General features: G+C 28.3%; 1 protein-coding gene across 10 annotated transcripts in view; it reads left to right on the top strand.

Annotated features, from left to right (window-relative positions):
- LOC126746405 (cAMP-specific 3',5'-cyclic phosphodiesterase) overlaps positions 1–25,563 on the top strand; it is a 415,679-nt gene that overhangs the window by 263,937 nt on the left and 126,179 nt on the right. For 7 of the 10 annotated variants that reach the window (XM_050454656.1, XM_050454655.1, XM_050454654.1 and 4 more), the window contains 2 exons: positions 9,972–10,154; positions 10,596–10,628. In XM_050454656.1, coding sequence (XP_050310613.1) covers positions 9,972–10,154; positions 10,596–10,628 — 216 coding nt within the window. Of the gene's footprint in view, positions 1–2,865; positions 2,890–9,971; positions 10,155–10,595; positions 10,629–25,563 lie in introns of those variants that run through there. The other 3 variants (XM_050454651.1, XM_050454650.1, XM_050454647.1) reach the window with 3 other exon arrangements.

Here is a 25,563-nt window from a genome sequence, read left to right as displayed (position 1 = left end):
TAACTCAACAGCTATGGCGGGATTTACTCCTGTATTGTTCGGAAATGTATCGAATGTTAAACGGTCTCCATTTACAGGCTTCCATCTCCGGCCATTTATAAGATTCGCTAAAGGAACAACATCATCCGAATTATTTCCTCCATCTTCAGTATCAGATTCTGAATCAGAGCTGCTCTCCTCCGGCTCAAAATCTCGATCATTGATTGAATCATCCGAAAATCCTGTTATTATTTCCTCATCAGTCAAATTTTCTAATTCAGCGGCAATTTCAGCATCTGTTAAGCGTCTTCCAGCCATTTTTAATTAATTCTGTAACAAATAATTTATTTGTAAAACAAAAACATAAAATTAAAATAAAAAAACGGTAAAAAAAGCAGTATGCCCACCGATGAACACTTGGTCCCAAGATGTAAAATTACATTCTAGGACCAAGTGACCAGCGGTGGATCATGAAAAAAAGATACCATAATAAGAAAATATTTATCAAAAATAATTACTCTAAGGTCATACCAAGTCCAAAATATCGATAAAACTAAATAACAAATGTTGGTCCTGACAAGCGACACAAGAACTGTCCACCCGTGACCACGAGGTCCCCTGCCTGATTTTAATGATGACCTTCGGTGAGCACGTGGCGTTCAACGTGTAATAAAATTATATTTTTGATTTTGAATAAGAAAAATTTTATAAATTTTTTTGTTAAAAAATATACAGGGTGAAGTATTTGAGAAATAAAGTTAAATTTTAAAATAACTGGTTAAATATAAGTACGATACAAAAAATGTCAAAATAAAAAACGTGTGTTTTTTGATTTTGTAGAAAGATGTTTTTAAAAAAATTTCGTTAAGAAATATACATAATGAGATATTTAAGAAATAATATTAATTTTTAAAATAACTCACTCTGTATCGATTTTAGCAAAAGACTTATAGAAGCTTTTTGATAGACAATTAAAAATTGCATTTATTTTCTTTCTTATGAAATTTGTCTTAAATCAGCTATAAGGGAGTTATCAAGAAAATTAAAAGATTGAGGTTAGGTTACCCGTTTTTTTTCAGTAAGCGTTCCTCCTATGCAAGAAATGTATTAATAAAAAAAATTATTTCTTAATTCTGTATAAGAAAGCTTGTATGCGTTTTCTCCTAAAAAAATATACAGAGTAAGATATTTGAGAAATAATATAATTTTTTTAAATAATTCACATTATATATATTTTAGCAAAAAACTTACAGGAGCTTTTTTATAAAAAAATTTTTTTGCATTTATTTTCCTTAAACCAGTTATTAGGAAGTTATTATGGAAATTAAAAAATTGCGGTTACGTCACCCAAATCTTCTTTTTCTCATAACTCGGTAAGCACAAGTTCTATGCAAAAAATGTAATATTATAATTTTTTTTTAATTCTGTATAATGGGATTTTCTTATTATATAACAGCAGCATTTAGTTAACTTAGAATTAGTTAATTTGCCTAATTAAGGGAAAATTGGGAAGCTACTTTTTCGATACGAATTTCTGTTGCACTCAAGAAAGAAATTTGCCATACTGGTATACTTATTCCTCTTATATAACCAGCTTCCCTCGTATAAATCTGTTTTGCATTACAGAACATTGGATTGACATTGTTGATTCTCCATATACGTTCTCCATACTATTCTCCATATATTTTAATGTTTTTTTTGTTGTTTTTTCCAGACCTTTGGAGCCATTTTGCATGCTTTCCAGGCATTTCATATAATTTTCTGTGACTTTCGGATATAGCAAAAATAAATCAGTTTTCATTCAGAGACTTAAAATATTTTTTTTTAGACTTTCGGAGTCATTTTTTACTATTTCTAGTGATTGAAAATAAGGTTTCGTGTATGTCAAGTTCATATGTCTTCCAGGGAGTTTTTTTCCAATTTCTTCATATTTTTGCAGTAATTTTTAATAATTTCTACTTGTTTGAAAAAAAAACTTGTATTCAAAAACATATACAGCTTGAAAAAGGTTCGTGTGGAAATTAATGTGAGTATTGCATAAAAATTAACGAAAAAGTCAGCGTTCTTACAAGGTACCAACTTCACAAGGTGTATACTATTATAAGAATTCTTGATAATTTTTATGTTAATATGCACGTCTAATCATTTTAATCAGATAACCTAAAAATCAATAAATCACGATAAAAAAATTACTGTAAAGCAACATTTCAATCAACGTAAGCAATAGTGAGCAACTCAATAGTTTTATCAAATCTAAACCACTTACTGGGTGAGACATTTAAGACATTAAAAAATGATTACTTCCTTGATACCTATAGTATAAAAAACGCACCTTTTATATATGAAACAGACACTTTTAATTAGTTACGCCACTGTCTCAGATTACATCTATCATTTTTTTCAAATATCTTATCTAACAATAAAAGTTTTTATAGTCTTTTAGTAATGTTTGATGTCACAGCAGCCGGTGGAAACCGTCACGCAGCCTCGTGAAAACCTCGTGTGTTTCTCTCTCTTTCTCTCTCTCGATTTCCATCAGTTTTCCCGCTATAAGAGAAAAACCGTTCGTGTGTGTGTGTGTGTTTTCTTTACATCACAATTACGTCGATTTGTTTACTTAATTTTTACGGTCAGAAAACTAGTTTAAAATAGTGTAATTCGAAGTAAAATGTGCGACCGTGGATGTCGGAAATGTTGTAAATTTTATTATAGTTTTAAATGATACGATGTGATATTTTTGAGTGGGATTCGAGTGACAATGTCTCAAGGGAACTTTCAAGGGACATTCCCGAAATTGGGGATGCATATTAATAAGTATAGGAAGATGAGGGTGTCGGTGCCTAGGAGACATTCCGCCTGCATCTCACAGGAATCGGATTATATTTTGGATCCGTTTAATAGGTTTGAGAAGTAATTTATTTATATTTTTTTTATTTTATTATAAATTATGCTTATTATTTTTTCTGTTTGAGTCTATAGCAATGTGAAGTCAAAAAAATATAAGCATTTTTCATCCAACATTTCGCCCAGGCAGTTGAATTATGTGAAATTAAAAAAGCGATTTGATAAAACAATAATAATTTAAGAAATAGCTTTAAGTGCCTGGAACAAACAAAAAATATATTTTAACTATCTGGATGTAGTAAATAAGAATTTAACTTTCATCTGCTTGAAAGTTTTTGAAAATTCCCTTTGGACCGTTGAAATCTGAGAAATATAGTTTATCTTAAAAATTTAATATTTTAAAAAATATTTTAACGGTTTCAGAAATTAAAATAAAATAATTCATATTAAAAAACAAAATTGATGGTACAAGTATAAAGACGAGACGTCGAGTTGTAGTTCATTTATTTTGAATTTGTGCACAAAATAATCCTAAATAAAAAGTATTTTAATTTTGGGACAAATATATCAAAATGGGTCAAAAGTTTTGACGTTATTGCTAGAATTATCTTTATTTTTTCAATACCGTATTTTTGACGAAAAAGTTTATTAAAGCTTTCTTGTAGAAAATCAAAAATCGATTCTTTTTTATTAAAGAAGTTTTTGCATAGGACTATTATTTAGTGAGTTATATCAAAAAGAAAAATTGTATGACCTAATCTCACATTTTAATTTTTTTAATAACTCCTTAAAAAATGGTTCTAAGAAAATTTTACAAGATATAAAATAAACGTAATTTTTAATTTTCTATCAGAAAGGTAATATAAACTTTTTGGCTCATATATATACAAGGTGAGTTATTTCAAAAATTAACTTGATTTTGTTTAATATCTCACCCTGTATATATCTTAGCAAAAAGTTCATATAATCATGCTTGTAGAAAACTATATTTTTTTATTTTTTAAATTTTTGCGTAGGATTAATATTTAATGAGTTATGGAAAAAAAGAAAGATTGCCTGACATAACCTCAAATTTTTAATTTGCTTTAAATTTGCTTTAAATTATTTAAGATTCATTTGCGAACGTAGTCGCAATACAACGTACCAGTAAACGCGCCTAAGTTTTCTCATATTTTTTATAAAATTACTTCAAAATAATTATAGAAAATAGTGTGTATAGGGTTGTTAACAGCTTTTACTCCCTGTGAGTGTTTATTTCATCGAAAAACGTACATTTTAACCTAATAAACAAAAGTTTTTATCTGTAATTGTCCTTCGCCATCTTTTATGTTTACATTTTGAGATCATAGCTGCGTTCCAGTTTCATTGTTTGTTTCATTATTTATACTGACATGTCAAAGTGTTTTAAATGTAATGCGAATTGCATTTTAAAAGAGGACAAAAATACACTTTTCGGATATCCATGTGACATCTGCGAGCAAGTGGTGTGTAGAAACTGTTCAGTTGCTATGGATTCGGAGATCCGAGTTATCCCATCAGTAAGTCGTGTTTTGCTTCATATCTGCACAGATTGTAGGCTCTTAGTAAAAAAGTTGCCGCTTCTTAATGGGAAAATTGCACATCTAGAGGCTGAAGTTGAATCCTTAAAAGGCGAAGTTAACAAAAACAAAAAGTCTGTTATGGAAGCAACTGAAACTCTTCAAATTTTGAAGTCAACTGATAAAACCAAAGCTTTGGAGGAAAATTCGATTGTGATCGGTGGAGGCAACAATTTCTCTGAAAATCAGAAACTTGAAAATTGTTTTAAGACTTTCACTACCACTGTAGATCAGTCTTTGAGTGAAATAAAAGTTTCTATTTCCCTAATTTCTGCCAATCTAAACAACATAGGGAAGCAGCACACACAAATAAGTGAGCCAATTGACAAAAATGATACAACCAAGAATCTGGAACATCAAAATCAAACAAATTATGCATCATAGATACCTAAAAGGCCAACTCCAACATCCAAACTGCTCGAGGCCCAAAATACTAAAATGAATAAGCTTATATTTGTCAATGATGATGTGCCAAAACAAAAAGACACACAAGTTAGTAGAAATCCACCTAGTAGCAAGACTAACCTATCCGATGCATCATCTGGAAAGATATGCACAGGCCCAGAGCAACCGAAGTTACGCGTGGCAAATAAAGATATTGGTGAGAGAATAGCTAAATTAACTTGGATTTATCTCTCCAACTATAGTCCCCAAGATATAATTGCAGTCCTAAACCCAAAATATGCTGGTGTTTATCAGTGTATAAAACTTCAGTCAAAGTATAAAAACCCAAATAGCGCTGCACTTAAACTTGGAATACCTGAAGAGCTTGAAATAACATACCTTTCAGAGCTTTTGTCCGGATGGCTGCTAAGTGGATCGTTTTAGGACACAAAGCTCAGTGGCTTCTCATAAAGCTAAACCACCTACCAGTGGAAATTTTCACAGGAGAAGCCAATACCAACGCAGAAAATAGTTCTAGGAATCCCCACTCCATCACTGCCCAAAGAAGCTGACCCTCACCCAGCCATACCTAATTGTAAGCACAAATTAAATATAGTTCATATAAATCCCTGGTCTTTATGTAATAAATTTTCAGATATTAGGCACTTTATAGAAAAATCTAAGTATGATATAATTACAGTCTCTGAAACATGGCTTAGCAATAAACTCCTTTCTAAATCTTTTTCAATAAAAAATTTCAAGTTATATAGAAAAGACAGGGAGGGTAGGGGAGGTGGTGTCGCAATTTATGTAACTAATAAATTAAAAACAACTCTTATTGATCTGCCTTACTCAGGATATGGCATTCACCATCTTTGGATAAGTTTTAAGCATGAGGGGCAAAACATAACTGCGGGAGCAGTTTATAGGCCACCAGCAGTGGCATACTCTGAATTAGAATACTTGCATGACTTAATTCGAGAAGTGATTTGTACCTGTGACGTCTTTATATGTACAGGAGATTTTAATATTAATATTTTAAATAGCACCACTGTAGAATGTAAATTTTTATATAATATTTTTACGACTTTTAATTTGACTCAAATTATTGATAAGCCTACTAGAATAACACTAAATAGTGAATCTCTAATCGACCTCATCTTTGTAAATAATATTAACCTAGTCAAGGATTATGGTGTGATACCCTGTGATCCAATACAGACAGATCATGAGGCTGTATTCTGTATTATAAAATGTGATAAACTGAAGCAGATTAAGACTATGAAATATAAAAGAGATTTTACACTGACTAACTCTAAAGAATTTAAATATTATTTAGAGCATCTAGATTGGCGTGAGTTATATAAGACTGACGATGTTAATACTAAAGTGGAAATACTTAATTCTAAACTATTAGATTTGTTTGAAATGTTTTGTCCATTAAAGCTGAGAAACTCTGGAAGTACCAGTCCACCATGGCTAACCCATAATCTAAAAAAAATTATTGAAATGAAACATAAAGCCTTTAAAAAATATATCTCAGTAAAAACTGCTTCTAGTAGAACTTATATTGATCTAAAAAATGATATCAATAAGGCTATAAAATTAGAAAAGAAGGCATATTTTTCCAATAAAATAAATAAATGTCAAGGTTCTAGTACAGATTTTTGGAAAAAAGTTGCTAATTGGAGAATTATTAATAATGAATTTACTCCCATTCCAAGTAGCATTAAAGAACCAAATATAATAAATAATTATTTTATAGATAGTACACCTGCTGCACAGGTTGATCATGTTCTTTTAAATGATTTTCTCAGCTCATCTATAAATTCTGATCCATTTACATTTAGACTTGTAACAGAACTTGAGGTGCTTAGGGCCTTGAACAGTGTTGGGAGCGGTGCGGTTGGGATAGACGGAGTTTCTATACGCATGTTAAAATCTTGTATTTCGACGTGTCTAGGCCTCTCTAGACCCTTGTTAATATTATAAACTCGTCTTTCATGGCTGGCGTTGTTCCTGATATCTGGAAAAGGACTCTCATAATGCCTGTTCCTAAAGTATCCAGCCCAACTTCTGTGGGTGAATTACGGTCAATTAGTATACTGCCAACTCCATCCAAAATAATGTAAAAAATTGTAAAATACCCAAATACTAGATTATCTTCCTAAATGTATAATACCTAAATATCAGTCGGGATTTAGGGCTAACTACAGTTGTGCCACGGCCTTGTTGAAAATAACTAGTGATATCGCAAGGTCCTTTGATAATGGTCACTGTTGCCCAACAGTGCTCATTGACATGACCAAAGCTTTTGATACTTTAAACACTGATCTTTTAGTAGCTAAATTAAATCATTATAACCTAAAGGCTAATGGATGGTTTGGCAGCTATCTGGGAAATAGGGAACAGGCAGTAAGAATTACAGATGCTGAGGGAGCAGTGAGCATCTCAAGCTGGAGGGTTGTGGGCAGGGGTGTGCCTCAGGGCTCTATCCTGGGGCCACTTTTATTTACACTTTTTACATCAGATTTGATTCAACACATAAAACACTGTAAATACCATATGTATGCAGACGATTTACAAATCTATAGTTCAAGCCCGGCTAATGAGTTGTCCACTGCTTTAACCTTCATTAATGATGACTTGGAGCGTATCTCTCTTTGGGCTAGTCAAAACTCCTTATTTATTAATTTTAAAAAAACACAGGCTATATTCTTTTCTAAAAGTGAGATAAACTTAGAAACTGCCACAGCTGTAAAACTTAAAATTAACGATTCTGAAATTAATTGGACTAATCAAGTAAAAAACCTTGGTTTGCACATGGATTGCAGGTTGCAATTTGATGCTCATGTAACTCACGTTTGTCAAAAATCATATCACAAACTCAAAATTCTGTATGAATTCAAAAATGTCTTACCCCTAATTAGTAAAAAAATTCTTACTGAAAGCCTAGTACTTAGTATACCTGCCTACCTTAATATTGTATACGGTTCATTCCTAACTGAAATTAACAAATATAAAATTCAAAAAATACAAAATTCATGTGTGCGGTTTACTAAAGATCTTTCACGCAGGGATCATGTTAGTCAGCATATTTCAGAAATTTATACTTTAAATATGGCAGAGAGAAGATTTGCAAATTTTAGCAGTCTAGTATATAAAGTAAAAAATCTCAAAGAGCTTGCTTACGAGTATTTGTCGGAGTTTTTGATGGGCCGTGGAGATGCCCATTCAGTAGATATTCGCCATAAAAATATTTTTTCTATTCCTCAGCATCGCACTGAATTTTTTAAATCTTGTTTTGCCTACACAGGGATCTATACTTATAATATCTTGCCTGTGAGTTTTAAGGAAGTAAGTCACACTATTTTTAAGCATAAAGTTAAGGACTATATAAGGGAGAGCAATATATCAAATAATTTATTGTGACACATAATTATTTTAATGAATATATACATATGTATGAATAAATAGGTAGGAATATTAGCAGTCTTAGTTTTAGGTTTAGATATTTAAGCACGGTGGTTATTAAAATACGCGTAGCGGTACTTTACACCTTTGTATGGTATTCTTATTTTATGTCATACAATAAAGTTTATTTTATTGTTTTTATTTTTTTTTTATTTTTAATAACTCCTTAAAAAATGGTTTTAAAAAAATTTCACAAGATACAAGATAAACGTGTTTTTCAATTTTCTATCAAAAAGGTTTTAAGAGCTTTTCCGCTAAAATGTATACAGAGTGAGTTATTTAAAAAAAAAGCTTTATTTCTTAAATATCTAAAACAATATATTTTGTAGCAAAAAAATTAAATAAGCTTTCTTGTAGAAAATCAAAAAACGATATTTTTTCATTTAAACAATTTTTTCGTAGGATTAATATTTATTGAGTTATGGAAAAGAAGAATTGCGTGACCTAACCTCACATTTCTAATTTCCTTAATAACTACTTAAAAAATGGTTCTAAGAAAATTTTACAAGAGATAAAGTTAACGTATTTTTAAATTTTCTACTAGAAAGACTCTGTTAATTTTTACCTTAGCATATACAGGGTTAGTCGTTTAAAGAAGAAAGATTCGGCATTTAAAAAAAATTGACACGAGATTTATGTATCTAGTTTAAATTCAATTACTACACCTCAAAAATTTGATGAAATTCTTCTGAAAAATCACTGTTTTTTAACCATAGTATCCAATCTAATAACGCTGCTTTTGTACTAAATATTTATATATAAAATTATATCCAATTTAAATAAACAGTGTAATTAAATTAAATATTGAATATATATTTTCTGCAAAAACATTGTTTTTCATCAACGCAACCCTTAACCCCCCACCCACCCCAAATATTTGCCCAGTAAAAAATTCTTTTAAAAAATCACTGTTTTTCGTCCATAATATCCAATCTAAAAACACTGTTTTTGTATTAAATACTTTTTAATATACGTATAAATAATTATAACAAAATTAACTAAAGAAACTGTGTTATTAGATTAGATATTAATGACGAATCCAGCTGTTATTAATGCCTATTATTTTGGAAAACAATGATTTTTTAAACCAATTTCTTACTGGTAAGTTGTGAGGGGTGGGTGGGGGGGTAAGGGTGGGGTTAATGAAAAACGTTTTTTTTTTGCAAAAAATAATTGCCTGAAAGAAAAATGCTTTTTAAGAAAATTAAAGGTGATAAAAAACCTATAGTCTTACTTTTCATACATAACCTAAAGGTTTTTGTGTAAAACGCCAAACAACCCAAAAAAAAATATTAACTCAGTTTTAAATGAAAAAAAATAATATGACTTAATCTCAACTCTTAATTTCCTTAAAACCTAATTCTATGCAAATTTAACAAAACACAAAATAAACGTACTTTTAAATTCTCTATTAGAAAGGTCTATAACATTTTCCCCTAAAAAATATACAGAGTGGGTTATTTAAAAAATAGAATAAAAATTTCCTCTAGCCACCAACTAACGTGACAAATCAGCATACGAATGCCACTTTCCCTATCTAAATAAACCAATAAACAAAAAGCAAACAAACTAAACAATTTAAATTATCACACATTATAATAATAAAAAATTATACAACCGAACTGTTTACTCTTTTTATTAAGACTGTTATGATTCCATAAACTGTGTATAAATCCACGTGTTCTTTTCCAGTTTCGACGTTGAAAATGGGGCTAGCCCAGGCCGTAGCCCCTTGGACGGCAGTGCCTCACCCTCCGCGGGGCTGGTTCTCCAAAATTTGCCCCAAAGGAGGGAGAGTTTCCTGTATCGGTCCGATAGTGACTTTGAGATGTCGCCGAAATCGATGTCTAGGAATTCGTCGATTGCTAGCGAAAGGTAAATGAAAACCTCAACTGTCTTAATGAACGCAATAGTGGAACTGACCTCAAAAAAAAAGATTCTTTTATTAAAGTAATATTAAAAAATATATTTTTTTAACCACTAATGCGCTCGTTGTCCCAATTAACTTAGTGACGTCCTGATATAAATTAAGTAGCGATAAAAATCTCTATAACGTTCGCAATTATTAAGCGCTTATAAACTTTTAACCGCAAAAAAAACAACAATTTAATCAATTTCATGAGTGTGGCGAAAATTATCGTGATAATAACATTCGAAAATCATTATCGGGACACTCCAAATTTGAATCGATATCTGATGATGTTAAACTGGGCCACCTTGTGGGCATGTTAAGAAACTTTATATCGATCATTTTGAAAATCTATTCAATTATTGATTTTTTAAGAGACAATCTAAAACATCCCTTGTGCTTTTCAGATTCAAGGAGACTGAAAACATTTTGGACAGATCGTATGTACCGTTTTAAAAGAAAATAAATCTATAGTTTGTGCACGGTTTTTAGGCACATCAGTTGGCATCATTTTGAGTTTTTTTTTTGTTTTGCATGTTTTCACATATTTTTGAAGCCATCACTCATTATGCTTTCAGCTTAAAGTAGTATAGCAGAAAACCACCATTAGTTGCTATATAAATATAAATAAATTACACGCCTTCGCCAAAATATCAGGAAAGGCCTTCGCCATAATATAGATTTTTTCCGTGTCCTAAGAAGTTCTAAGGGCATCTTGTCATAAGATTGTTAAGGGATGTGGGACAACGGCATGTAGCTGCATAATTAAACTTAATAGGTCAACCCTCTCGTATAGGGAGGGAGGATGAATATTGTGCGATACATGATGACCTACTCAGAGGCGGAACAGAGAATCACAGTTAGGATCAATATTTTTAAAGACAAGAAGAATATACGGAATTAGGAGCAACTATATAATATTTAATTCTTAAAATATTTTACAAGTCTTATATTGCATAATATTTTTACAAAATAAAATAGTTCACTATCGATTTAAATACAGTATTTCGTATAAGATTCGTCACACTTCAGTGTCCATCATTTATCTTTATAATATAATACAATACACGCTATTAAAATTGTTTTTTTTATTAACTTTATGATATACCTAGTGTTTGTTTCTCCTAATAAAAATACGCTTCAAATCAGCGTTTTAATAAAAAATTTGCAGCTCGCAGCAGAAATGAGATAATGGAATCAATCAAAAATCTAAATGTTTAGAATACATCAAAGATTACAAGGAACAGTATGTAACTAGAATTATCCACCTTAATTTTCCTACAGGGTCTTTTGAAATTACGACAAAAAACAACAGTTTGGCTTACTCCTGTATAATATAGCCTAATTGAAAAATGCTACTTTACAAAATGATTTAAAAAAATCACAACAAATGTATCTAAAAACTGATGGCAAAATCGTGAGAATCTGATAAAAAATAAAAAATTTATAAAACATCAAACTTGGCCAATATTTCAGGGTGGCGGAATTTTGTGCTGGCGAGTATATATTAATATCACATTTTGTAATCATTGTTCAGATAAAAAAATGCCAATTAAGGAATTTTCTGTTACCAATTCTGGTGAACGCACTTTAAGAATCACTACTGACACAAGCAATTTATTACTTAACCTTGTCAAAAGAAAACGTATTCGTTTACTGTTCTAGACTCGATTATCTTATAAATAGGGTATATGCTGCTAATTGAGAAATAAATTGCAAAGGTTTTAGGTCAAGAAATTTAAACAAAAATTACTTCTGGGATGAATATTAATAATAAGATAAAAATCGTATACATTTCAAAACGATTTGTAGGCTAGAACTTCTGCAGTAATAAATAGTTTAATTTACTAAATGAATAAACAAAAATTACTGTCAAAAGTTTGAGTTGTTAAACGATTAATATCATTGTTGTGAAAAATATTAAACATGATTAAGATGCAAAAAATCACACTTTTTATAAGTGAATGAGTTAAAATGAATCACTCTTGTGATTAACAATTCATCTGCTTATACTTCTTTGCATTACAGGCGATTTCCTTATAATAATGAGCATAGTAATAATGACACTGTCAAAAAAAAAACTTTTAATTTTCTCATTTAAATTCTCCTTTACATAAAATGAGTGAAACTCAACTAGAAAAAACCAGCATATAGGAAAAGTTTGCTGACTGGCAACCAGGTCAAGTGGTCCTCAAGTACGGCCTTATAAGAGTTGTCTGTATGCCCCTTAAGAAACCTAACGAGTTTCCCTATAGCCTTGGGATCCAGTGGAGTGCATCCCTATTATTAAATATCATCTAATATGTCTTAATACAATTTAAAAAAAATAATTCGAGGGAGGAAATCGAGGGTTTTCTTACGTTTGCCCTTAGTAAAGGTTAAGCCTTCCAAGACAAATATATTAATTAAATTTTTATTAAAATATATCTAGTATTAATTTTCGGACCTCCCTGCTAGATTAAGGTTGTCACAGCCATTAAATTAATTAAAAATTAAATTATTGTCGTCACATACATCATAAATACGTCATGGCAATAATTCTTTTTTTGATCAGATGATTTCAGTGTAAGGTTTTAATGGACAGCATGCATTAAATGTAAAAGAATGCTGATTAGTTTAAAAAGATGATTAATAAGCCTAAACATATTAATTAATTAATTTAGAGAGATGAGTGATAAAACAGCTGTTTCTAGTTTACTTAATTAGATTTTTATGTCTGCATTGATTGCAATTTGGATTAACTTAATTTAATTATTTTTTCTAGTATAAACTATATTGGGTACGAACTAAATAGTTTTTTTTTAATTAATTAGCATTTAATTAAAATACTGTTTCTTACTATTTTTTTCTTACATTTCCCTATTTTTTTTAAAATTTAGTTTTCGTTTATCGTATGCAATATTTAAAGGTTTGCACCAATTAATTTTTTTTTATTTCTTAATTAGGAGCTTACGTGGAAGTGTCTTCATTAATTATTAATAAATTTTATTATTAATTAAAGAAGTTTAAATTTGTATGGTTATGGTCTTATATTTAAATTTCGTTTAAAAAAAATATTTAAAAATATTCATTTTTTAATAATTATAGCAACTTAATCCCTAGAGGCAAAGTGAGAAATCTACTGCTTTAATTATTTTAATTATAATTTCACTTAAATTAATTAAAACAACTTAAAGTTGTATGCAAACGTCTATAAATCCCATTTTTAAAAACCTTAAAATTTAATCAAGTTTTGGGTTTTCAACTAATTAAACCAGTTTAATTAATTAATTTAGTAGTCTTTTCATTTTAAGAAATAAAACTTATATGAACAGTTAATTGGTAAACCAGGCCCATTTTAATTAATTTAAGTTTAATTTAATTTTTAGTTTAAAAAAGCTTGGTTAGAATTTAATTGACGGGTATCTACAGATTTTGATTTATTCGTTTAGTTTGATTAACATTAATTAATTAATGTATTTTTATTAATAGCTTGTATAAATGCCTTTTAATTAACTACTTATTTAAAATTTTATTATCTATTAAAAAGCTTAATTGTAATTAAAAAAAATGTGCTTAAAATAATAATTTAAATAAAATAATGAATTTAGTGTAATTCGATATTGGATATTATGCTATTGGAGGTCCTACTGTACTTAATTAATTAATTTGAATTTATTTAATATTTTTATTTAATTGGTATTTAATCCATTAATGTTTTTTTCCTACATCTGTCTATTTTTTTCGTTTAATTTTTGTTTGTTGTATCTAGAAATTAAATATTTTTAAAATTTAAATTAATTTCTGAATTAGAAGGATTAGGAGGTTACGTGAAACCGCCTTAATTAATTATTTATTGCGTATTTTATTATTAATTAAAAAAGTTAATTTATTTTTAAGTTATATTTCTAAATTTTGTTTTAAGAGGCGTAATTAAAATTAAGTTTCTTCTTTAATAATTAATTAAAAAGCCCTGGAGACCAAATGGATGGAAAGCATACCTTATATAAAAAATTAATTAGAAGGTATTTAATATTTTTATTTAATTAAAATAGTGTTTGAATAAAATTATTTAATTCAGATTTTATTGATAATTAAAAAAATATAAAGTTGTGTGAATAATGTTCCACATTTAAAATGCGTTTGAAAAAAATAATAATTAAAATTAATTTTATTTTCATAGTATAATCCCTAAGTTGAAAATCTACGGTGTTTAATTAATTTAATTAAATCTTAATTTAAACTAATTAAAATAAGTTAAATTTGTATGCAAACACCTACAAAACCGATTTTATAATTTTCTAAATTTTAGAATTTAATCAAGTATTATTTTAAATTAATTAAACCTTAAATTTTAAATTATTATTTAAATATTTTTTTACATCCAATTTTTTTAATTTAATTTAATTTTTGTTTGTTTGTACCGTTTTTTTAGGTATTTGTAATTCAATTAATATTAAAATTAATTTCTTAATAAGTGAAAGAGTCTTGATAAGTTATTTAATTATTAACTAAAAAAAACTCTTTTCTAAAATTATTAAACTAAAATAAGCACTAAAGTCCAAGTTGAAATTTTACTGTCTTAAATCAATTTAATTAAATTAAGATTTAAAGTCATTAAATTGACTTAAATTTGAATTGTTTTCAACATTTTCAACATTTGTTTGTAAGATGCATATGCATCTGATGCAGCTCACGTCCTCGCGTACTAATTAATTATTAATTAATTTAATTTTTATTAATATAATAGTATATTTCTTGAGTAGAAAATTAAGGGTGTTTTATTAATTTAATTAAAATTGAATTTAAACTAATTAAAATAAGTTAAATTTGTATGCAACCGCTTACAAATCCGACTTTATAATTTTCTAAATTTTAGAATTTAATCAAGTATTGTTTTAAATTAATTAAACCTTAAATTTTAAATTATTATTTAAATATTTTTTTACATCCAATTTTTTTAATTTAATTTAATTTTTATTTGTTTGTACCGTTCTTTTAGGTATTTGTAATTTAATGAATATTTAAATTAATTTCTTAATAAGCGAAAGAGTCTTAATGAATTATTTTATTATTATCTAAGAAAATGTTAATTAAAATTGGACTTTTTTTTAAATAATTAAACTAAAATAAGCCCTTAAATTAAATAAGTCTAAGTTGAAATCCTGCTGTCTTTAATTAATTTAACTAAATTATCATTTAAGTCCATTAAAATAACTTAAATTTGTATGCAAATATGTATAAACCCAATTTTATTTGATTGAAATTTGAAAACTTAATCAAGTCTTAATTAAACCAGTTTTTCTTTAATTAATTAATGTCTTTATTAAAAGTTTATATGAAGGCCCTTTAATTAAATAATTTTTTAATCAATTAACAAAATTCTGAAAATATATATAATATAAATATTTTTTAAATCCAATTAATGATAAGCAAATTAGCAAAATTAATATTGCAGTTTTTTTTCAATTTTAATTAATTTAATTATTTAGTTTCATATGACATAAGTAAATTATAGCAGCCAAATTTAATACATTAAGCCAAATTAAAAATTTAATATATTAAGCCAATCTTAAACAAAAATTAATCAAGACAGAAAAATTATAAAGCAGCCGTCTCTAGTTAATTTAATAACAGTCTTATATTTGCCTTGTATTATCAATTAATAAAACCAGTTTAATTAATTAATTCAGGTTAGTTTTTTTGCACATATGTGTTTTCTTTTTATTATTTAAATTGATTTCAATTAATCTTCTAGGTGGGAACTTATATAAACAAATAATTGGTAAGCCAGACCTATTTTAATTAATTGAATTTGAACTTTATTTTTAATCAAAATAACATGCTTTAATTAATTATTTAACTAAAATTTTAATATCAATTAAAAATCTTAAATTAATTTAAAAAAATAGATTTTCTTGCCTAAGCACATTTATTATATTTTTTTATTGTTCTTTTTTTAGTCCAATTAATAATTAGCAAACCAGCATAATTAAGAGTGTCCCATGACATGATGATGGTAGTGAAGAAATCGTATGCAATATAGTCAAGAATCCAAAAAGTCTGTTTTTCCAAATTTTTAAAATAAAAAGCCAGTTTATTCCTAAAGGAAAAGACGCCTCTTGCATACAATAATTCAAATTACATAAATACATTGCAATAAAACTTTCCTATAGAAAACTAAGTTATTCTGTACATGGTAACTTACTAAAATCACCTTAAAACTCAATTAAACTCAATGGGAACTGTGTATTTATTTGATGCAGCTGACGCCTTTGCGTACTATTTACAGAAGCATTTTTCCTTGTCTTCTTATAAGAAAAATAATATTTTCATGATGGTAATAAAGAAATCGTATGTGATATACTCAAAAATTTTTGAGTATATCACAAAAAAAAAATGTTGAAAAAAAAAACCTTATTTTATAGGAAAGGAAAAGATGCCTCTTGCATAAATTGAACCACATTACATGAATACATTGCAGTAAAACTTTCCTACCCAAAACTAAGTTATCCTGTACATGGTAACTAACTAAAATCACCTTAAAACTCAATTAAACTCAACGGAAACCGGTGCATATGCATCTGATGCAGCTCACGCCCTCGCGTACTATCTACAGGAGCATTTTTCCTCCTCCTGCTGTCAGTCCTGCCTCAACAAAAATCATTTATTCCCTCCTGTTCCATGTGCGTGTGTTCGTTTCGTTCGGTGCTACTGCTGCCGTTTTGCCTGGTTATCCTGCTGCTGCAGCAGGACGACATCCCACTCCTCCAGTACGTACGGAGCGGTTTCGAGGAAAACAGTCCGGGCGCGTTCGGTTTCGGATTTCACGTCACGATTTCCTTTTTATACATTGAAACACACGCACCACCGTCGATGCTTTTATCGTTAATAATGTTTGTTTGTTGTTGATTTTTTTTATTTATTTGTATTTTGGAAATGCCATTTTATTAATGTGCTCGCGCGTAGGTTTTGAAGTTGATTGATCTGGTGTTTGGAGTGGCGTGGTGTTAAGGTGAAACCATATAGTAAAAGGGGTTAATTTTATTCGTATGAAGGTTTCTTAATAAAATGCTTTTTGTTTCGTTAAAATAGCTTTAATAGTTTTCGAGATATTTGAGTTTGAAAGGAGGAAGCTCCTTATAGAGCGAGTTTATTTTTTCGGATCACCACACAAAAAAATCAAATCGTCCTAAAATATTATTTTAATCAATTTCAACCTAACATATTATTTGTCGCACATCCCTTTCTTAAGATCATGCTTTTTATTGCATAAAAATATCTCAATTAGTTTTTGAGATATTTGAGTGTGAAGGCACCTTATAGAGCGAACGTATTTTTTTGGACATCAGCGCCTAAAAAAATCAATATGCAAAAAGTTATCGATTTTCACGGTTTCTTGTCCTTCTAAATCTGCAGGGATAGCCGAATAAATTTTTTTACTGGGAAAATTTATATTTTAGATGCTCGTTAATTATTATAGGCAGGAAGAGATACCTCAGTATACGTTAGATCGTTATTATTTGAGAAAATCATAAAATATTCTGAAAATATATCTTTGCTATTAATTTCTGTATCTATAAAATATTTAGAAATATTTTTTAAAAAGACTTAGGTTTTCGTTTATATTTAAGTTTGGTCTCTTCATTTCTTCGCATTCCATGGAAATATTCGACAGACGCTGATAGCATTAACAGTCGAGTCTTTTAATAACCTTAATACAGCTTGTTTAGGAACAGTATTTTTATTTAATTAAGTAATTTTAATTTAAATATAACGTTTTTACAATTGTTAATAATTTTTATTTACAATATGTTGAAGTGGAAAATATTTTAAAAAATAAATAAACCTTTAAAGGGTGCCAACTTTAGTAGTATAGTTTTGAAGAATATAACTCTATAGTTGGCTTAGGGTGCCAATAAATGAAAAAAACATATCTTAGCTACTCTATAGTTTACACTGTCTTCTTACAATTATATGCAATAAACTAAATTGAAAGGAAACTAAATATATGTAAAAACTATTTATTTAAAGTTTGTAACACACAAATTTCCATATTTAATCAGATAATATTAGAAAAAAAGTTCTTCAAAAAGTTGGCATCCTATTTCTTAGTTCCTAAGAAATAGGATGCCAAAGGTTGCCGCATTTAATTAAAATAATTCATAATCTTAAATATATTTCAAGAATGTAATAAATTATAAAAATATATTTTAGTGCAAATGATTAGATAGGTGCCAACCCAAGCAACACATCATATAATATTATCGTTAAATATATATTTGTTACTTAATATATATTTATTATTAATTAAATATATATTATATTTTATAAGGTATATTTATTAAACTGTAAAATATACGTATATCATATATAATTCTGTTAAAAAAAATTGACACTAGAATTACATATCTAGTTTTTAACTCAAATATTTGATGAAATTCTTCTGAAAAATCACTGTTTTTCATGCATATTATCCAATCTAATAATGCTGTTTTCATATCAAATATTTATATATATAATTATATTAAATTTAAACAAACAGTGATATTAAATTAAATATTGAATGTATATTTTCTGCAAAAACATTCTTTTTCATCAACACAACCCTTACCCCCCCACCCACCCCAAACATTTGCCCAATAAGAAATTCTTTTGAAAAATCACCGTTTTTCGTCCATAATGTCCAATCTAATAGCACTGTTTTTATATTAGATATTTATTAAAATACATTTATAATTATATCAAATTTAAAAAATCAAACTGTGTTATTAGATTAGATATTAACGACGAAACCAGCTGTTATTCATGCGTATTATTTTGGAAAACAATGATTTTTGAAAACAATTTTTTACTGGTGAGTTGGGTGGGGTGGGTGGGGGGGGTAAGGTTAGTGTTAATAAAAAATATACATACTTTTTTTAATGCTATACTTTTTATTGCATATAAATACCTCTACTAGTTTTTCAGATATTTGAGTTTGAAAGTGTAGGCACCCTATAGAACAAACCTACAAACCTACAAGTCAAAGTTAAATACGCTTTATTATTGTAAGCATATAGTTATTAATAAAGCGGAATCTAAATATAAAGATACAATAGAGTCAAAAATCCAATATATAAACAAAAAGACAAAAAATAACAAAATTCGAGTATACTAAAATGAAGAAAGTTAAAGTACTTTTCCTTATTCGTTCTCTTTTCTGGATCCAGTTTTTTTGGCGAGTTTTCCCTCAGTGGTTTAAGGACAGGCAAAGGCACGAATAGAATATAAATAAATTAGGCAGATCAGAGGCATCCAAGAGACTTTTCCAGAGTTCTTGGAATACAAAATTATCTGGAAAGGTCATAGATCGATGGTTTTCAAAGAAAATTTGAGTCAAATATCAAAGAGGGCAATTTACATTTAAGCACCAGAAGTTAATTTTTTATAGCATATGCGTGGAGATTTTTTTTAGATGCGCAACATTTTCTTCCCAATAGAGGATGATTATATAGTGATTAATAAGAATCTCACTATCACATGGCCTGTATTGGAGAACATTAAACATCAGTTGATAATACATGAGAATTAACTGGAGATCTAAGGAAAATCAAGGATTTTTCACTTTGAGTCTATCAAAGAACAAAGGCAAGAATAGTAAATAAATAAATGAAATGAATTAGAGGCATCAGGGTCAAAGGCTTGGATAAATAGATTTTATATCAATGTGAATCTTAGATGACACTACAGTGCATACTTTTCTTATTATTACAATTTTTATTTCGTTAGAATATTTCTACTAGTTTCTGATATATTTGAGTTTGAAAGTAGTAGGCACTTTATAGAGTAACAAGTTTAAGTTTATGAATTTAATACTAAAAAGAATAAATTAAAATTCTTAATACAGTATGAGAACAATAAATAAATTAAAGAAACGCCCCAAGAAAGCTAACAACTCTGTAGGAAAACCGTTAATAAACGTGTAAATTAACTTCGTAAAGAAGCGCTTTTTATCCTGGATAGTTTAGCTTAAAATTTGAAGTTTTTGAGACATTTGGAAAATCACACTAAATAAATTAAGGGGGTCGGAGGCATCCAAGATGCTCGAATAAATAATTTTTAATCTGGATCTTAAAAGACATTATAGTGCATACTTTTTTTAATATTATGTTTTTTGTTGCATAAGAATCTACGAAAGAACCTGCACTAGTTTTTAAGATATTTGAGCTTGATGGAGTGTCTACTCCTTATAGAACAAACTTATTCATTTGGACATCACCACATGAAAAAATCAAAATGCCTTTAAATATTGCCTAAATCGATTCAGACCTTAAATATTAGTGTCTTAAATAAAATACTCTTAGAGTGCATACTTTTCTCATTATAACAATGTTGATTTCCTTAGAATATTTCTACTAGTTTCTCATATTTTCGAGTTTGAAAGTAGTAGGCACTTTATAAGGCAGCAAGTTCAAGATGAGGAATTTAATACTAAAAAGAATAATGCAAAAATGTAAATACAGTATGACAACAATAAATAAATTAAAGAAACGCACCAAGAAAGCTAACTACTCTGTAGGAAAACCGTTAATAAACGTGTAAATTAACTTCGTAAAGAGACGCTTTTATGCTGGATGATTTAGCTTCGAGATTTTTAGTACGATGGTATTTGAAATTATGGTTTAATCAATTTTCTGGAATAAATAAAATTACAATTTTGTCCAGGCAATTGAGACATATAAACAAGTAGTTAAACTTTTGTTGCTCCTCAACTGCCTGGATTGGGTGAAAATATGTCTAAAAAAATTATTTTTGCATTTTCTTAATATATAGTTCTTAATATTATAATTTTTATTGCATAAGAGTACCTCTACTAGTTTTTGAGATATTTGAGATTAAAAGGACTAGTAACCTAAATTATGAAACTGATCCTCTTTGGATCGACTTGAACCAGTTATTTTTTTAAATTAATTACATTGCTATGTAAGTTTTAATGAACTGCTCCTCTAATTAAAATACGTAATACGCTCTTTTATTAGGGTTTTTTGTTTGCCAAATTACTATTCGCCAATTAAAACTAATGGTTTATCCGTTTTTTCTGTCACAAGATATTTAAAGTAAAATTGACAATATTAGGGAAAAAAGCAGAGGGTTAACAGGCAAAATGAGATAAAACTGGACTAAAAAACTAAACTCCAAGTTTCAAGAAGTTTCTTGGTAAATATAGTTCTTGCAGATCTAATAATAGACAGTCCCACGCTATTCCTGGATAAAATATTCCACTGGAAAACTATTATTTCTGCCGATAAGAAATAATTTAATCCGATTTCCAGTTGACAGACCTGAAGGGTAAATCTCATTTATAATAAAAAGACACCCGCGAAATCACTCCTACCCGCCACAAGGGAAAATGGAAATTTGCGGCGTTCCGTGATTTAAATTTTGCGGTTTCCATATTAACATAACGGGAGCGAAAATACGATTTAATTATAAAACCGATCTTAATAGTAAATAAATAAATTAATTTAATATTAGCGCGGAATTTCGGTGGTTTCAACTGGAATATTCGAAAATAATAAAATACCTCGAAGTCCGGATATTGAATTTCATGGAGCTGGTTCACCGTTGGAAATTCGAAATGCGCTCGGATGGATCCCTTGTTTCACTGAAACACTATACGGCTTCACTAATATCGCTGAATATCTCGCATTTTCCGGGGTTTGTTTGGTATATTGGGTTTTGTACGGGAAAATTGATATTTTGGAATTAAGTTCGTCATTTTTAGAGAAAAAAAATTATTTGGGGCATCACAACATAAAAAGTGCAATAGTTCCTAAAATATTATTTTAATCAAATTGGGTGTTAAAGAACGTTTATAGTGAATTATTTTCTTAATATCACAATTTTTGTTTCATCAGATTACCTTTGCTCGTTTTTGAGATATTTGCTTTTAAAGTAAGCACTCATTCTTACTCCAACTTTAAAAAAATTTCATATTTTTAAAATTTTTCCGTCATTTAAATTTAAATATTTTCGACCATATATTAAACTCGTTTTTGAGGTGCCACGTTTCGCTTTTAAGACATCGTCAAATCATTTAAAAAATAAGAAAGTTTTTTGATTTATTTCATTTTGCTTTTTGAAATTTCCATGCAGTTTGTCTTTCTTTAATACACGAAGTATAATGCAAAAGTTCGAAAAAAATAAGAGATATACACACGCTTTATAAGATCTTTCCTACGCAAAAACTCATTTCTCACCTTTCGTAGACAAACAACCCATAAATAGACAAAACAATTATCATTTTACAATTTTATGGTTATGTTTAAAAATAAAAAAATCTGAACTGTGGAACCAACCGGTATTTTCCAGTTTAAACGGGTAATAAAAGTTTAACGCAACTATTAAGGTTTATTATCGTTTTATGTCCGAAAGACATTTTGCTATGTACGAAAACAATTAAAATTGTTTTGTTTTTTTGAAATTTATTCGTGTAGAATATACACGGATAATGTGTGTGTATGTGTAGAATGTTTAAGTATTTAGGTAGATAATGGCATATTTTTAAGGTACTTAAGTAAATTAGGGTTTACTGAAAAATACCGTTTAAATTTAAGGAAACAAGCATCTGGAAATATTTAGGGAAATATATTGTAATCCCTAGCAGAAATCATTGAAGCTTCTTGGAAAATTGATAAATTACTGTCAGAGGTGACTATGGAAGAAGTCAAGAAAGTCTTTTATAACCCAAGAAAAATACAAATGCCAAGAATACAGAGCCTGGAAAAATTAAAAACTCACTCTAATCTGTCCCACAAAAGTTTCACTAAAAAATATTTAAAAAAATAACCACGCACTTAAATTGAATTAGAATTTACTTGACTGCCTCAAATAATCAAAAAATGTCTTTCATTACTTGAGTTAAATAAGAAATGATTTTAACTGCCTGGAAAATGTTTAAAAGTTCCTTAAAAAAATTTGAACCAACTGGAAAAAATAACAAAAATTCCTTGGCTATGTGAAAATGATTTAGCTGCCTGGAAAATTATTTATGAATAGAATTGTTGCTTCCTAGTGCCTGAAAAAAATCAAAATAATTTGGAACTGTCTTGGCTGCCTGGAAAAAATAAAAAAATTATTTAATCCTTAAAAGAATTTACAATATTATTACAACTGTTCCTGGAAGAATTTATTAAATAATATAATTACTGCTATAAGCACCTGGAATAAGGAGAAATTAGTTACGAATAAAAAAGTACCTTAAAAAAATTTGAACCAACTGGAAAAAATAACAAAAATTCCTTGGCTATGTGAAAATGATTTAACTGCCTGAAAAATTAATTAATTGTTGCTTCCTAGTGCCCGAAAAAAATCAAAATAATTTGGAACTGCCTTGGCTGCCTGGAAAAATTTTAAAAATAATTTAATCCTTAAAAGAATTTACAATATTATTATAACTGTTCCTGGAAGAAATTATTAAATAATATAATTACTGCTATAAGTACCTGGAATAAGGAGAAATTAATTACAAATAAAAAAGTACCTTAAAAAAATTTTTAAAATGGCTGTCTGAAAAAGACTCAATTGCCATGAAAAAATTTACAAAATACCTTTATTTAATTTTTTACTTAAAAAATTTAGTGACACTTTCTTAGATCTTTGGATTTTTTTTAAATTGTATTTAATCCCTGAAAAAAATTACAAAATTATTACGAGTGCCTGGAAAAATTAATAAATTGCTAGTAGTAGTGCCTTAATAGCTTAGAAAACAACAAATTATATTAAAAAAAGAGCCTAAAACTGCCTGGCAAAAGCACAGAAAGATTCTTGGCTAATTGAAAACTTACTTTTATCCCGGAAATAATTATTAAATTTACTGTAACTACTTGACAAAACTTCAACAACTTAAATAAGAAATTATTTTATTGACCTAAAATATTTTCCAGGCAATTCCCTAATTATTTTAGCAATTTTCAGACAGCCAAGGAAATTATCTTCCTTTTTCAAGTAGGTCCTGAAAAAGCAAGCAATTATACCAGATAGGTAGGGGCTACTCTTACTTCATCTTTAATTTTTAACTATGCAGTTAATAAGTATTTAGATAGTTAACGATTTTTTAAAGTAAATCCGGATTGATTTTAAGTGGCTCAAAAATTATTTTGTTTTTAACATGAATTTTCTGGCAAAATCGATTAAGTCACAAAAAATCTTTGGATCTCTGGAAGTGCTTGGATAAATTGCTGTTAATGCCTGGAAATAAATAGAAATAATTTGAACTGTATTAAAAAACATCTTGAAAAAACAAACAAAATCCATGGATGTCTGGAAGAATTAAAATGACTTTAGTGGCCTGAAATATATTTAAAAAAAAAACATTTTTCAGACAACTAAATATTTTCTTTTAAAGACTTACAGTTATTTCCAGGCATCCAAGAAAACTGTTTTGTTTCGTCGAGGCAAGTAATTTTTTTCTTTTAAAAGTAGTTAAGTTTTAAAATGTTCCAGAACTTTAAAAAATTATGTTTTGGCTTAACAAGACATTTTTCCAGGCAAGTGTCAAACTGATTACCAGACAGTTGTAATAATTGGCTTTTAAAGTTAGTTAAATTAATTTTTACGATGACTGACTGCCTGGAAAAAACCACAACAATTATTTTCAACTGCCTAGAAAAAACGAATACTTTTCTCAATTTTCAGAAAAAATTTAAAAAAATCTTTAAAAAAAGCGGAAGTGACTTTTCCGGGCTTAAAAATGTACAAAAATTATCTTAACTATCTTGAAAAAAATAAAAAATATAACCTTTCCCGTCTAAAAAAAAACAGAAATTTTGGAATTTCTGGAAAAAAACAAAAACTACTTAACTACGTTTGAAAAAAAAACAGTTAATAAATTCAGCAGCCTGGAAAAACAAAACGCAATCCTTGTGTGCCTGGAAAAATGACTTGAACCTCCTTTAAAAGAAGGAAAATTTTGATTTTCTCATACTGCCTGGAAATATTTTGAAAATTACCCTGAGGAGCTTACAAATAAAATAAAAAGATCTTTTCAACTGCATGAAAAAACAAACAAAAAAATAAAACCATGAAATTTTTGCATTACTAGTTTTAAGAGATAGCTGCCTGTAAAAAAAAAGAAAATTATCCTTGGTTGCCTGAAAATTATTGTAACTGAGTGGAAAATATTAAAAAAAGGAAGAAAGCTTCCTAAAAATTACAAGAAAATACTTAAATTAATTTTAGTATTAAAAAATTAAGGGCCTAAATAAAACTAAAATTTGTTTGGACCCCTGGAAAAATTGATAAATTCATCAAGTAGCAAAAATAACCTTAATTGCCTAGAGAAATAACTAACTACATTAAAAAAAGAGTCTGGAAATGCCTGTAAAAAAACACGAAAAAATTCTTGAGTACATG

Source organism: Anthonomus grandis, chromosome 17 (assembly GCF_022605725.1).
Source record: "Anthonomus grandis grandis chromosome 17, icAntGran1.3, whole genome shotgun sequence".
Classification (NCBI taxonomy): domain Eukaryota; kingdom Metazoa; phylum Arthropoda; class Insecta; order Coleoptera; family Curculionidae; genus Anthonomus; species Anthonomus grandis.
This window is presented reverse-complemented; position numbering and strand designations above follow the sequence as displayed.